General features: G+C 40.1%; 1 protein-coding gene across 1 annotated transcript in view; it reads left to right on the top strand.

The window, feature by feature from the left end:
* The window catches only part of JMY (junction mediating and regulatory protein, p53 cofactor), a 127,990-nt gene extending 112,199 nt beyond the window's left edge, over positions 1 to 15,791 (top strand). Inside the window, exons 8-10 of the mRNA XM_065406644.1 lie at positions 4,591 to 4,686; positions 6,455 to 7,010; positions 15,484 to 15,791. Of these exons, the coding sequence (XP_065262716.1) occupies positions 4,591 to 4,686; positions 6,455 to 7,010; positions 15,484 to 15,791 (960 nt within the window). The remainder of the gene's footprint in view (positions 1 to 4,590; positions 4,687 to 6,454; positions 7,011 to 15,483) is intronic.
* Positions 15,792 to 16,915: the final 1,124 nt, after the last annotated feature.

Below are 16,915 nucleotides of genomic sequence, written 5' to 3'. Positions count from 1 at the left end.
TTCATCTGAGAAATGTGCAGGGCTGATTGGGATCAGTATACTGACCAAGCAAATATCACCTGCATGTGTTAGTATACATCCCAACCAAGGTCCTCCAGTCACTGAATTGGTGGGTGGACGTCACAGATATTTGTAAGGGAGTCTCCTTTGCCTCAGCTCCTCCATCAAAGATGACATTACCTTGACCTCTATGCACTTCCCTGGGATCCACAGTGTGCTAGCAGACACTGTAAGCAGATGATTTGTAAATGGTCATAAGAGTTCCATAAAACATGAAGACATTCACTCTATCCCCTCAGAAGGGGTTTCACTTGCATGGTCCTGTTCACAACAAAAGACAACAGAGTATCATTAATCCTGTTCAATGGAAGGATAAAAAGCCCAGGAGCCAAATAAGATGCATTTCTAGTCCCGAATTTTAGGCCTATTCTACGCATACCCCTGCTTCCTCTCCTGCCAAGGATGATAAAGCAGATCAAACAAGAATCAGCCAGATTATTTCTGATAATCCCAGCGCACCCGAGGCAGACCTTCAGAGCCTCTTGATGTGACCACCCATAACCTTGCCTCTAATTTTGGATCTGATCTCTCAGAATCTTGCGAGGCTTCATCTGGCGGCATGGATGCTGAATGGTTAACTTCCTCAGGGGGCGGGGGAGGTGTTACTCTGACATGCAGAGCTAATACACAGTAGAAAGTATTCTACCAGGTCTACATACCCAGTAAAATCGAAGAGATTTTTCAAATCGGCGCTACAACATCTGTCACCATCAAAATCTCAGATTCTTACTATTCATGACTACTTATCACACCGTAACAAATTAGGGCTTTGATTAAGCTCTCTGCAAATACCCTTAGCAGCCATCTCATCCCCCTGTACTTGGATCCTCAGTGTTCTTTCACCCAGTGGTGAAGAGATTTATGAAAGGTTTAACAAAGTTTTTCCTCCAGTAAAAGACCCTGTTACAGTTTGGGATTTAAATCTAGTTCTGTTAGGGCTTGTGTGCTAACGCGTCAAACCCTGGGTCACATACTCTTTTCCAGTGCAGACTTCCGGGCTCAGGCTGCAGCCCAAACTGTAGGACCTGCGAGGTGGAATGGTTCCAGAGCTTGGGCTGCAGCCTGAGCCTGGAAGTCTGCACTGTAATGAAACAGCACTGGCAGCCCAAGTCAGCTGGCACAGGCCAGCCGTGGGTTTTTCTTCACAGTGTAGACATATCTTAGTGACTACCTGTGAAAAATGTGGTTTATGTGACTTGTCTAGCATCACACAGGAACTTCATGACAGAGGCAAGGATAGAATCCAGGTCAGCATTCAGCTGCCTTAGCCATAAGACTGTTCTTTCTCTTACTGCAGTCCCCTGCCTCAGCTTCCCTCTTCCTCTACAAGTGAGGCAGGGGATCCTACAATAGTCTCCTTCACTGTATAACCCTGAGTCATTCCCAGAACATGTCCATCCTGTGCAATGAACAAGGCAGGGGCCTGTGGAAAAAACAGTATGTGATCCTGTAATTAAAGACTGTATCATACTGCATAAGTAAAAGGGGGCTGAATCTTAATTTTGGCATATCTTAACTTTTGACTGTTGGACTTTTCAGCTTTAATGCTCTGTTAATGTAATTTCCTCTGTGTTTAAAAAAGCAAACCAGAAAAAATCAAATGCCACCATGTGGCTTATATTGATGTCCACGTGGGTCGTCAGAGTTGGAACTTCTAGATCCATCACGCAGAACTCTGCCATTTGAGCTTCTGGAATAACTAAGAGCAGTAGTAGGTTGTTATCCTCTATGTGGACACACTGGAGAGGGATGAGAGACACTTTGCCAGGGGGTTTCCCAGACATTGCTGACAGCAGAGGAATAGTGAAACTCAGGAATCTTGGGTTCTGTTCCAGGCTTTGGAAGGAGTATTTTCTTGTGGGCACAGACACCTCTCTCTCTCTCACCTCACCTCACCCCTCCTCATCTCACCCCAAACTTGATGCCTTCTGTCCTGGTCCCTCCAACCTGTCCCAGTCCTGTCTCTTTCCTGCCTGGGGCTCCTTGCCCTAGTCCCCTACACCTTGCTGTCCCAGTCTGTCTCCACTCCTCACGGTTTTCATCCCATTCTCAATCTCCCTGCCCAGCCAGTCCCAGTTCTCCTCTGCACCCTAGCTCGTTGGCTGATCTCAGTGTCCTCTCCATCCCTGGAAAATTGGTTCCCAACCCCTCATCCTCATTTCCCCCATTGGCTCCCAGACTCCTTCCTCCCACCAAATCCCAGTGACAGTTTCTATTCCTCTCACTTCCTCCCTCTCTCCTCCATTCCAAATTGATCCTTTGCATTTCTTCCTCTCCCCCACCTCCAGTCTGGCTCTTGTCCCCTGTGCATTCAAGTCAGGTGGCTTCCTCCTCCATGCTGCGTGGGTACCAGACAAGGGGCATTATTGAGAGTATAGAAGAGAGAAACCCCCCGTTGTCATTTTTGCTGCCCAGCCCCACTCCAGCCAAGAATAGCAGCAGTTGCAAGGAAGGTTCAGCTCTGCCCCTGTAATTCTGGTGGAGTATGCTCCGTGCAGATGTATGCACAGTCTGGTCAGTACTAAGAACTGAGAGGCTCGAACATGCTTGGTGAATATTCAGGGAGTTTAGTTACTAAAATCTAAATCTCTAGAATTTGTGCAGTTTATTTTCAGACTTATAACTTGGCCAAATTTGGATCCATTTTCTCCAGGATGGCAAAAGCATCTCTCCCACACAAAGGCCAATCCCTGCCAAATTTCAGGTACCCACTCCAAAGCCTGGCACTAACACTTTTCATAGACAGAGTTGCCAGAATCTTTTAACATGGGCAAAATAATATTTTTCCCTTGCCTAGTTCTCAAAAATGACTAAACTGTTCTAACTAAAACACCAACAAATTCAGCATGAGGTAGATATCTAGTATGGAAAACTTCAGCACAAATGGTAAAAGTTTGGCAAAGTTTTTTACAAATAACTGAAAACAAGGTCTTATAATGGGAGGTGTTGGCCAACCTTCAAAAAGGCAGTGCCACCAGTTCCACCTGTAATATTTGTATGAATTAATTGGTATTTCTGTTTGTGCTTGCGTTGTCTTTTGGCAGTCACATATTGAGGGATAGCATATTGGGGTTGGGATTGAGGGAGTTGAACTGCTTCTTCTCATACAAAATTTTGCAATATGTATCTTCACATTTGCCAATGCAAATACTTTTATCGGGGGGAGGAGAACGGGACCAAACCTATTTTTATCTTTAATTTGACTGCAAATGGGTTTTAAAAATTCTTTTACACCAGAAAAAGTGAACCATTAAATTGATTCACTTTTCACAAGTGTATAGACTGGCATTTTAATGTGTAGACTGGGCACGTATCAATGTAACTAATAGTTTTCTGTTTGCTCATCATTTTTCTTAACCACCTAAATTCAGTTCTAAACATATGAAAGCAGGGGACCAATAGTCCAATCTGAGCCAAGGATGACATTGGCAGTGCTGTGCAATCTTTCCCACACTTCTGTTAATGTAGTTCAGCCAGCATTTGCACTCCTGCTTTTCTAGTAGTGGACATCTAGAGCCAAAGGGGGGCGGGGGAGAGATAGCTCAGTGGTTTGAGCATTGGCCTGCTAAACCCAGGGTTGTGAGTTCAATCCTTGAGGGGGGCCACTTAGGGATCAGGGGCAAAATCAGTACTTGGTCCTGCTAGTGAAGGCAGGGGGCTGGACTCAATGACCTTTCAGGGTCCCTTCCTGTTCTAGGAAATAGGATATCTCCATATATTATATTATTATTAAGAATGTATTTTGCTCAATTTTGTTGGCAAATTAAGATTATTTATTTTTAGATCAGTTTTGTAGCAGAATAAATTTGAAACCTGAGGTCTCATTAGGGAGCCTTTAAATCCAATTAAGCTTCCAACTGCACTAATTCCTTACAGGTAACCTGTTTCATAGTCAGAACGTGAATGCCAAAGCACACTTGATTTTTTTAAGCAATTACTTTTTTAGTTGAGTTTAATTACTTAATAACATAGGATCTTCCAAACTGGATCGAACAGTGGCCCATTGAGTCCTATATGTTATCTCTGACAGTGACTAATATTGGCTGCTTCAGAGAGAGAGAATCTGCAGTAAGCAGTTATGGGATAACTAGTCCCCAGGGGAGTATACTTCTAGCTCCCAAAAATTAAAGGTTGGTTTATGCCCTGAAGTTTGAGAGTTTATACACCTTTCAAAATTCTTGGAATCATAGAATATCAGGGTTGGAAGGGACCTCAGGAGGTCATCTAGTCCCAACCCCCTGCTCAAAGCAAACCCAGACAGATTTTTGCTGCAGATCCCTAAATGGCCCCCTCAAGGATTGAGCTCACAACCCTGGGTTTAGCAGGCCAATGCTCAAACCACTGAGCTATCCCTCTTGTTTAGTTTACTTTTATAACTCAGGATATTCTTGTTATTCATATACATATCTAATCTTGATGAGAGTAAAATCCTGATAAGCTCTTGACCTCAACAATACCTTGAATTGGAATTCTTATGATGAATGTTGTTCTATACATAGTAACTGATGTGTTTTTGATGTCCTTTCTTAGAAGCAAGATCAGCTGCAAGATGAAGAGGAAAGAAAGAGCTCCTGGGTTAGTCAGGAGCGACAGAAAACACTGGACAGACTTCGCACGTTTAAACAGGTAACAGAAGAAATGACCACTTTTCACCATCGTGTAGCATTTATTTTTAAAAATACGCTTCAGTTATATTCCGGTAATATTCTGAGAGAGATCTGTTCTTCTTTAAATACTTAAAGCATTCATTTTGGGAATAGGTGTTAAAATTCCCATAGCCTAAGACTTAAGAGGAAATAAGGTGCAGCATTAGATAAAGTTCTTTGGATGTATTGCAGCATAGTTCTGTGCTTAAACTCCATCTTTCTCAGTTTCTCTTCTTAGTTACTTAATATTTACAGGAAAATAATCAGGAGCTGAAGCAGGGTCTTTCCTTTCCTTATAGATATAATCCAGGTGCTGTTTTATACATGTATTGGATCATGTGACCTGTTGTTATTTGCATTACCATAGTTCCTAAAAGTCCCTGTCTCAAAGAGCTTACAGCCTAATACCAGACAAGAGACAACAGATGGATCCAGACGAGAGTACAAGGAAATGACACAATGTTAACTCCTTTTAATGGTTCCTGGCCTATGCATCTAAGACTGAACAAGTAATAAAATTGGAGAATTTCTGTTATTAGCAAGAAATCTTGTTTAGTAGTGATATAAAAATGAGTCTTTCCACCCGAATTGCTTGCAAGGCTGCTGGAAACTTACAGCTTCTATATACTAGTAAATTCACACATTGAAGCAATGGGAGATTAATCAAGTCATTAACGGCTACATTACATATAGTATATCCATATGGATAGGATCTGTGTAGCTTTGTAAAAATGTTATGTTTTAAGTCATTTGTGGTAATTAAAAAAAAAAAAACACATTGGGCCCAGTTTTCAAAAGCAGCCTTTAATTTCACCTTCAACAGTTTGAATGAACAGTTGCAATTTGCAAGGACACAAACTGGGGGGGCAAATGTAGAAGCCAGATTAAGACCACTTTGAAAGCTCATCTTTGACAAAAAATTCTAGTATTTGGAGTGCCAGTAGAAGAGAACTACTGAAAAGTGTTGAAGATTTTCTTGTTGTCTGAGTAAGTAGTACAATGCTGCATTTGAGACCAGCTCATCGGACCTGATGGCCTGAACATGCTCCAGTGCAACTCACTGGCCTGTTTTATGGGGGGAGAAGGAAGATTGTATTTTTTTTATGTTCCAGGAACCATTAATTTAGATGAAGAGTCTGGTTCTTGGAGAAGTATGATGTCTGTCCATTTGCATCCCTGAGTTGACTTAAGCACAAAGATTGAGTTGACCAAGACCTCACAGTGAGACAGTGGATCACCCTTGATTAGAACGTAGGATCTTTCTGCCATTCCGGTCTTTGCTGTAACCAGTAGTTACATAAAGAGGAGAGAAGATGACTGGGATAATCCCAGTTGTGCAGCATTTATAACCTTTTGAGGAATGTGCATGTCTATCACCACCTGGTATGAATTAGGGGAGGAGAAGGTGTGGAGGCTTGCAATATGTGGAAGTCATAATCTGGGAATGATGGATTTACATGTTTGCAAAACGTTAAACTATGACATTTCTTTTACATCTATATATATCATGGTACACCACTGTGCTGCCATATGCTGGCACATTTTATTGGAATGTGTTTTTGAAAATGTACTGCAGTGCAAGAGACCTCCTATGTAATTCCAGTGCAATATAAAAGCAAAGTAAAGAACAAAAATATTAAAGTGAGTTTCCTTGTCACAAAGGCAAAATCACGTGATCACAGTTCTTTAGTTTCTAGTATAGTATATTGCATACACGTATCTAATTTTAAATAACTGTTTCCTTTTAGCGGTACCCTGGGCAAGTAATACTTAAATCAACCAGACTGCGACTGGCTCATGCAAGAAGTAGTAGTACACCCAGCTCAGTGCCCTGTGTAGATCAACCTCAATCTCTACCAGTAACCACACAGATCCAAAAGAAAACTGAGGAGGTGGAATCAGGAAAAGTAATCCAGCCTTTCCAAACCCAGGAGCCCAGAAGCTTAGAACAACTTGAAGATAGTTCGTTACCTCCCAATGGCATTACCTCTGAACTGTCTCATCATGCTACTCCTCCACTTCTTGCCAGTAATGAGCTTCAACCAGATACTGTTACTGTAGTTCCACTTCCGCCTCCTTTGCTGCCACCACCACCGCCGCCACCACCACCACCTCTGCCTATCAAGGAAGATTCTACTGAATCCTTAGAGAAAAGTGACAGCCCTGTTAAACAGGAGAGTGAGGATACAGGAGTCCCACAGTCTACCACTGTCCCATCAGCACATCTTTTTGATAGCAGTCAGTTAGTCAGTGCCAAGAAGAAACTTAAGAAGACAGATCTAGAGGGTTTACAAAGGAGGAGAGGTAATATTTTTGTTTATATTTATTTAAACATAATTAACTGCTAAGGAATGTACTTGTCATTTTGTTTCCCCCTTTTTTGATTGCTGTGTAGAAAAGGGTATGTTGGATTTTATGTATAATTAGCAATGCAACACTTGTTCTAATGCCCTCGACTGAAAAGTTTGGTGAACTCATGTGGTGGGAATTTGTACTGTAGTGTATGCTGTTGATTCAGTTATATATAACTCCACAGAAACTGCAAATTGCACTTGAGGATGCAGTCAGTTTTTCAGTTGACAGACATTACATAACAGACGTCTTTAGATCAGATATGGGTGCAAAAACTTCAATTGCAGTACTTACCTTATCTGTCTCACCCTGCCACCTTTGTGTATCCTTTCTCTTTCCACCAACCCAGTTGGTGTTGGCAGCTTTGAATAACCACCACAGATTGCTAGTTAGAAATTTAAATAAACATTGAAACATAGGTGATGAATTTTAAAATTTTAGTACTTAATTTTCATTGTTTCCTCTGGGAAGCATGGGAAAATAGTCTTTCCATACCAACTTGGGATGGAATCCTTGCTCCAAGAAGTCAGTAGGAGTCTTCCCATTGACTTAAATAGAGCCAGGATTTCACACTTTGTACTTTTCATTTAGCAAAGTTTGTTTTCTAAAATACCTACCCTTTTGGCTCTGTGCCAATACTGTGATTTAATTAACCTTAACTAAAAGTGTGCTGAGAAGTAGTCACATGTAAGTGAAGCTCCTTTTGTGCCTCATGCACAGAGCTATGGTAGTGACTCCATGGAGCCTTTATTTGCAACCCTTATTGTTAATCACCTAACTCCTTCCAAAAAAAAAAAATAATAATCTTCTTTTGAAATTTCTTGTGGTGAATGAGACCACAGGATATTTTGAGTCTGAAGTAGATTCAACAGTCCATTTTTTTGACTCGCACTTTTGTTTTCAAAAAGTGTTCTCCAGATTTGTCCATGACCCAAATCTGTAAAGTTCAAACAGATTGTAAGTTAAGTCTGAATGAAACTTATGCATTTGACCAACTTATACATTTTGGGTACAAATCTTTAATTATCTTCATTGTCAAAATTCCGTAGTGTTGCAAGAACTTCTAAATCTCCCTAGACACAAAGGCCTGGTCCCCACTAAGCCCCCACTTCGGACTAAGGTACGCAAATTCAGCTACGTTAATAACGTAGCTGAATTCGAAGTACCTTAGTCCGAACTTACCGCAGGTCCAGACGCGGCAGGCAGGCTCCCCCGTCGATGCCGCGTACTCCTCTCGCCGAGCTGGAGTACCGGCGTCGACGGCGAGCACTTCCGGGATCGATCCCAGAACATCGATTGCCTGCCGCCGGACCCTCCGGTAAGTGTAGACGTACCCAAAGGTGTTGTCAGGTGTCTGACATCATGGGCATGTCAGCACAGACTCTTCTTGAGGTTGATCGGTGTGTGGCAAAGGTGAATATTACTGTTATATTGATGCTTTTAACTTCTTCTACCATCCACAAAAAAATTCTCTACTATTGTAAGCACACAAAGGCTCTGATCCTGCAAGGATGTCTGTGTGTGGAGACCCATGCACCTGGGCAGCTTTCTATTGAAGTCAGCTGTGCCCCAGAGCTCTGCCTACATGAAACTCCATGCATGATTGGGGTCTAATATACCCATGTGTTTCTAGGTGGGATGATCCTTACTCTCTAGAATTCTGTTTTACATTGATTTTAGGGATTGCAAAATCTGTGTGAAATGAGTATAATTACGTTTGTTTAGTATTAATATGGAATTGCACTAATGCCTCGGCAGTTAATTCTGTGAGTTTCTGTAACTTTGTCTGTTTTTAACTCCCTTTTTGGATTTTTCCAAAAACTTCTTTTGGCCTGAAATTCCTAGTGGTCGGTCTGAAACTAGAAAGGAAACTTTTGGGACAATTGAAGTATATTAGTCAAGCTTAAAGCAGTTTTTTCAATGTTTGGAAAATGTCCTCAACATTTTGATGCATTCAAACTGCTTGGCACACAAAGGTACAACAAATGTGTATATATAGGATCAGTTCTCTTAAGTTAGGTTTAAACATATTTCAGCTACTTTTGGTCAAACTCCGGGAGCATTATTGGGTCTCGTAAGACACTCACAGCCAGATTTAGGGGCAAGTGATCGCCTGGGGTACCAGGCTCAGGGTGCTGTTTTTGTTGTTAGTGACAAAAGGAAAAATAGAATGATTGAAGTAAAATGTTTCAGGTATTCTGTATGTGGATTTGTTTTTCACTAACCTCCTAGAATGTTCTGGACCTTTGTAGAATCTTGTGGAACCTTGCAGACTTCCTGAGAACTACATTTTCCTTGAACCACCTAGAATGTTGTCAGCCGTGCCCTTGTGGGTTTACAAGTGATGGGGAGGATGCCGAAGATATTCCTCACCTGGGGTGCCATTTGGTCTAGGCTGGCCCTGAAGACACTTACAGGTGTCACCCGGTGAAAAATATGAGAGTTGATCGAGCTTGTAACCGCTGTCAGTTATTCACTAAGAGAAGTGCAGCAGTTACAATATATGCACCATAGGACTTACTAGTTATAAATTTTGCTTCTAGTCCTCTCTTGGTGAACTCAGTTGCTGAGTACTATGCACAAGTGTGGACAAGAAGCTGCCATACTCAATTTGTGGATAGTCAGCTGAATCAGACCATGCAAATCATCATGGGAACTTTAAAATCAGCACCTCTACTGTAGCTTTCAGTATTTCAAACATTAAACCTTCAACCACTGAGATAGAGCTACAGCACAAGAACTTAATTGTGCCAAAGGCTACCCAGAACTTCCCATCCAGCCAGGTTATGGATAACATACCCCAACAACACCTGAAATTGCAAAAACCACTGTGGATCACATCTGACCATCTCATGTCTCTGGATCCGGCCAGGGAATGGAAAAGTGACTGGACTGCATTTACCATTCCAAACAAGCACAGTATTACTGACTCAACAAGCTGCCCTCCCATTTCAACCCTCCACACAGACTTTAGATCACACTGAACCGCACCTGAAAAATCATTAAAGGTGCAGCTATCCTTAATGCACAAGTGGAAAACCAAAGACTCCCCTTTTTGTGACTGCAGAGAGACCATCCAAACCATTCATAGATTCTAGGACTGGAAGGGACCTCGAGAGGTCATCGAGTCCAGTCCCCTGCCCGCATGGCAGGACCAAATACTGTCTAAACCATCCCTGATAGACATTTATCTAACCTACTCTTAAATATCTCCAGAGATGGAGATTCCACAACCTCCCTAGGCAATTTATTCCAGTGTTTAACCACCCTGACAGTTAGGAACTTTTTCCTAATGTCCAACCTAGACCTCCCTTGCTGCAGTTTAAGCCCATTGCTTCTTGCTCTATCCTTAGAGGCTAAGGTGAACAAGTTTTCTCCCTCCTCCTTATGACACCCTTTTAGATACCTGAAAACTGCTATCATGTCCCCTCTGTCTTCTCTTTTCCAAACTAAACAAACCCAATTCTTTCAGCCTTCCTTCATAGGTCATGTTCTCAAGACCTTTAATCATTCTTGTTGCTCTTCTCTGGACCCATTCCAATTTCTCCACATCTTTCTTGAAATGCGGTGCCCAGAACTGGACACAATACTCCAGCTGAGGCCTAACCAGAGCAGAGTAGAGCGGAAGAATGACTTCTTGTGTCTTGCTCACAACACAACTGTTAATACATCCCAGAATCATGTTTGCTTTTTTTGCAACAGCATCACACTGTTGACTCATATTTAGCTTGTGGTCCACTATAACCCCTAGATCCCTTTCTGCCGTACTCCTTCCTAGACAGTCTCTTCCCATTCTGTATGTGTGAAACTGATTTTTTCTTCCTAAGTGGAGCACTTTGCATTTGTCTTTGTTAAACTTCATCCTGTTTAACTCAGACCATTTCTCCAATTTGTCCAGATCATTTTGAATTACGACCCTGTCCTCCAAAGCAGTTGCAATCCCTCCCAGTTTGGTATCATCCGCAAACTTAATAAGCATACTTTCTATGCCAATATCTAAGTCGTTAATGAAGATCTTGAACAGAGCCGGTCCCAAAACAGACCCCTGCGGAACCCCACTCGTTATGCCTTTCCAGCAGGATTGGGAACCATTAATAACAACTCTCTGAGTACGGTTATCCAGCCAGTTATGCACCCACCTTATAGTAGCCCCATCTAAATTGTATTTGCCTAGTTTATCGATAAGAATATCATGCGAGACCGTATCAAATGCCTTACTAAAGTCTAGGTATACCACATCCACAGCTTCTCCCTTATCCACAAGACTCGTTATCCTATCAAAGAAAGCTATCAGATTGGTTTGACATGATTTGTTCTTTATAAATCCATACTGGCTGTTCCCTATCACCTTACCACCTTCCAAGTGTTTGCAGATGATTTCCTTAATTACTTGCTCCATTATCTTCCCTGGCACAGAAGTTAAACTAACTGGTCTGTAGTTTCCTGGGTTGTTTTTATTTCCCTTTTTATAGATGGGCACTATATTTGCCCTTTTCCAGTCTTCTGGAATCTCTCCCGTCTCCCATGATTTTCCAAAGATAATAATAGCTAGAGGCTCAGATACCTCCTCTATTAGCTCCTTGAGTATTCTAGGATGCATTTCATCAGGCCCTGGTGACTTGCAGGCATCTAACTTTTCTAAGTGATTTTTAACTTGTTCTTTTTTTATTTTATCTGCTATACCTACCCCCTTCCCATTAGCATTCACTATGTTAGGCATTCCTTCAGACTTCTCGGTGAAGACCGAAACAAAGAAGTCATTAAGCATCTCTGCCATTTCCAAGTTTCCCGTTACTGTTTTTCCCTCTTCACTAAGCAGTGGGCCTACCCTGTCTTTGGTCTTCCTCTTGCTTCTAATGTATTGATAAAAATACATTGTTGTATTTTTGTTTCCCTTTATTCCCGTAGCTAGTTTGAGCTCATTTTGTGCCTTTGTCTTTCTAATCTTGCCCCTGCATTCCTGTGTTGTTTGCCTGTATTCATCCTTTGTAATCTGTCCTAGTTTCCATTTTTTATATGACTCCTTTTTATTTTTTAGATCATGCAAGATCTCGTGGTTAAGCCAAGGTGGTCAACACATCATAAGCAGATCAGACGACAAGCTTAGAATGTACCCTTATGTGTTTATCTTTACAAAAATCTGAGCTAGCTTGACCAAATTTGGGCGGATTTTCACAGTGGAGGAGGGACTTCAAAAGGCATATCTCTGACACAAAGCCCAAGTCCCTGCTCCAAAGCATAGCGGTGCTAGACTTTTCTTACAAAAAGCTCACTAGGTTTTGTTTTTTGCCTCAGTCTTGTTCTCAGAAGCAGCTAAACCATTTTGGGTGAAATTTTCCAAAGAAATTGAGCTTGCGGCAGACACCCGATATGGAAATTATCAACCCAAATGCTTGGTTTAGTAAAGTTTATAAGCAACTGAAAACAGAACCTAATAATGGAAAACATCAGGCAACCTTAATAATATGGGGCTTACCAGTCCCATCTCTAATTGCATGTGTAATTTGATATCCAGTTATATATAAATTAGGGCTGTCAGTCACAATTAACTCAAAACAAATTAACTCTCTTAAAAAATCAATCATGATTAATCACTATTTTAATCACACTGTTAAACAATAATAGAATATCAATTTAAATGTATTATAAATATTTTGGATGTTTTTCTGTATTTTCAAATATATTGATTTCAGTTACAACACAGAATAAAAAGTGTACAGTGCTCACTTTATATTATTATTTTTTATTACAAATATTTGCCGTATAAAAAGATAAACCAAAGAAATAGTATTTTTCAGTTCACCTCATACAACTATTGTAGTGTAATCTCTTTATCAGGAAAATGCAACTTAGATTTTTTTTTTAACATAACCGCACTAAAAAACAAACCTATGTAAAACTTTAGAGCCTACAAGTCCACTCAGTCCTACTTCTTGCTCAGCCAGTCTCTAAGACAAATGAGTTTTACATTTATGGAAGATAATGCTGCTGTAGCCGCCATTGCAAGGTATTTACGTGCCAGATATACTAAACATTCATATGTCCCTTCGTGCTTCGGCTACCATTTCAGAGGACATGCTTCCATGCTGATGACACTCGTTTAAAAAAAAAAATGCATTAATTCAATTTGTGACTGAATTCCGTGGGGGATAATTGTATGTCTCCTGCTCCATGGTTTTACCTGCATTCTGCTGTATATTTCGTGCTATGGTCGTCTCGGAAGATGATCCAGCATATGTTGTTTGAGTTAAGAACATTTTCATTGTAGATTTGACAAAACGCAAAGAAGGTACCGATATGAGATTTCTAAAGATAGCTATAGCACTGGACCCAAGGTTTAAGAATCTGAAGCGTCCTCCAAAATCTGAGCAGGATGAGGCGTGGAACATGCTATCGGAAGTCTTAAAAGAGCAACACTCCGATTCAGAAACTACAGAACCCGAACCACCAAAAAAAGAAAATGTTCTGTTGGTGGCATCTGACTCAGATGATGAAAATGAACGTGCATTGGTCCACACTGCTTTGGATCGTTATTGAGCAGAACCTGTCATCAGCATGGAAGCATGTCCTCTGGAATAATGGTTGAAGCGTGAAGGGGCATACAAATGTTTAACATACCTGGCACGTAAATACCTTGCAATGCTGGCTACAACAGTGCCATGGGAATGTCTGTTCTCACTTTCAGGTAACATTGTAAATAACAAGCTGGCAGCATTATCTCCCAAAAATGTAAACAAACTTGTTTGTCTTAGCGATTGGCTGAACAAGGAGGACTGAGTGGACTTGTAGGCTCTAAAGTTTTACATTGTTTTATTTTTGAGTTAAATTATGTAAGTTGCACTTTCACAATGAGATTGCACTACAGTAGTTGTATGAGGTGAATTGAAAACTTTTTCTTTGATTTACCTCTTTTCCAATGCAATATTTGTAATAAAAAATAATATAAAGTGAGCACTGAACACTTTGTGTTGTAATTTAAATCAATATATTTGAAAATGTAGAAAACATCCAAAAATATTTAAATACATGGTATGCTATTGTTTAATAGTGTGATTAAAACTGCGATTAATTGCGATTATTTTTTAATCTCTTGATAAATCAGAATTTTTCAATTGTTTTCCAGCCCTAATATCAATAAAAACATAAAAACAAATTGCACACGTTACATTGTGTAATATAATATAAAAACTATAAATCTACCTTCTCCTTTCCAAGACTATCTTTGACTTCTGCATATGCACTCTCCCCACTAATCCATCTCCCACTGGATTTATTTAACATTCCAAACTTCTAAGTAGCTTCTGAGAGCGGAGTCTTTATAATGTTGATTTGCCAGAGAAGCTTCACTTCTCACTTCCAAATGTGGGGCCCCATCACAGCAAATATATCAATAAATAAAAATACTTGTCCAAACTCAGGATTGTTGAAATCCACAAATGGATAACAAAGGATGTCATAAAAGTGTATTCCACAATACACTTAGGAGAATTGGAGAGAGTTTTTCAGCTATGGATAAATGTTTCACTTTGGATATGGTATGCTGGTACATAGCTAGTTCCCATTGTTGTATTGAAGATACTATGCTGGGTTTTTTGTTTTTTGTTTTGGACACATATTAATCCTGGCCTCCACCTAATCTGTAAATCTGCAAAGCCAGAATCCAGTTGAAATACCATGTTCGTTTCACAGGGGAGTAAAGCTGCAGGTTGACTGTAAAGGCACTCTGTGCCTTAACATAGCTAAATTGCTGCTCTGCTTACTTTAGTTACAGGGGAGGGGGGCGTTTGAGAAGGCTGAGATTAGTACTGTGCAAATCCACTGGCCAAAACCTCCGCATTTCAGATTGGAGGAGAGGGAAATATATGCTGTTGCAGCTGACCACATCTGCTACTCCTCAATGGCTTGTAGTAGAAGTCATGCAGTGGATACAAACTAGCTACTTCAGGCATGTCCTGAGAATTCAGTTTCTCCTCTGGTGCTTGCATTACACAGAGTATGCAGTCCAGTCAGTTAAGTTATGTGCTCCCTATCAGACTTTCAGCCACAGGAAATAGACATCATAATGTATTTTGATTTTGTAACTGATTGTTGTCTTGCAGGCAGGAAAACTTACCTGCCAAAGAAGCCATACTGTATACCATATGCTGATGTTATTTGGTTTTCAGAAGTCATATTATAGTTTTCACAGTACAAATATAATTTCTTCTTGCCAGTAAAGAAAAATAAAAAGATAAAAACACCATTAGAAAGTTAGCACTTACCAACAGTTACATGGTGGAATCTAAAATACCACTGTTTTCCCTCTATTTAGGATGCAAAATTGCTGTGGTAACTACCCTTTGTCATATAGGAAATAAAAATGAAGATGCTGAAATGTGTAAATATATTAAACTTAATACTAACTCAGTCTTTTGATTTGCTGCAGTGAGTTCCCCAATGGATGAGGTGCTGGCTTCCTTGAAGCGTGGTAGTTTTCACCTAAGAAAGGTTGAGCAGAGAAATCTCCCTCCTTTCCCTGATGAAGATGACAGCAATAACATCTTGGCACAGATAAGGAAAGGGGTGAAACTGAAGAAGGTGCAGAAAGATGTTCTGAGAGAGTCTTTTACAATTCTGCCTGACACTGACCCTTTAACACGTAGCATCCATGAAGCACTGCGAAGAATTAAGGAGGCATCACCTGAATCAGAAGATGAAGAGGAGAGTTTGACTTGCACAGACTGGGAAAATTAACCTGTAAATTTCCTATATTTTTAAAAATTAAATTTTATTTTGTTGGTGCTTTTTTAGGAATACCTGCTAAGCTTGGGCTAGAAAGTCTAGGAGATTTAGGAGTGTGCCTAAATCATGCAGTATACATCAACTGGTAAAAATGTGCATATCTAATCTGAACCACTGGCATTTCAAAGGGAGTTATACTTATAATAAGGGAAACATATTTCTGGACTGTTGCCAGAAAATTTTTTTGTAAACATTTTTTGCTAAATCAGTGACAGAAATTGTCCTCACAAAAACCCTAAACCACAGTATATTGACCAGACTGTACCTTATAAGATTGAAAAGGACTTTCAGAAATAATAATGCAACAAAATCACTCTTGAATATACCCCTACATTTACTAATATCAAATGTTTTCTAATTGCTTCTGATGTGTAAAAATCCAGTGTATTTCCCACTTAAAGCTAAATAATTACAAGTCAAAGAAGATTAGATCTGACTACTAAGCATATTGAAATCTTGTTGGCTACCCTGTCTGGCTTCTTGGTGGCTGGCTTTTTGATAGCTTTCTTTCAGATCTGTGACCAGTCTGATTTAGATTTCTAAATCATAAACAGTAAATATGCCAGTATAATTTACACCTCTGCTATTCATAAAATACCCCACAAATTTCCAGGCATTGTAATTAGATGTGATACAAGAACAGAACTTAGACTTAAGATAGCTAGTTTTAGTGAGTTCAGAACAATGCAGAAATAGCCAAGGAATTTTAATTTTCAAGATTGTGGTGGTAGTCAAAAGACACAGATTCTTCTGTGCTACTCCTGTAAACTGGACTGACAGAGTGCTGTATTTCTGTAGCAAGTCTGCTGCTAGAACATGGCCATATTTAAATAAAAAATAAAAGATTCAAATAAATATATTTGTAAGTAAATAAAAATGTAAATCTAGATCAAGGAGAAAGCCACAAGGATCTCTAAAGAACTTATTTCAAAAACTTTCTTAGAAATGGACTCTCCCAAGGTGTATAGTGAGTTAAAGGCAATCAATAATACATATTGCATTCAAACCACATATAGTGGTAGTAAAAGACACCCCATTTGTATGTTAATAATTAAGCAGTAATGCACTCCAGAGAT

This window comes from Emys orbicularis, chromosome 6, assembly GCF_028017835.1.
Source record: "Emys orbicularis isolate rEmyOrb1 chromosome 6, rEmyOrb1.hap1, whole genome shotgun sequence".
Taxonomy (NCBI): Eukaryota; Metazoa; Chordata; order Testudines; family Emydidae; genus Emys; species Emys orbicularis.
This window is presented reverse-complemented; position numbering and strand designations above follow the sequence as displayed.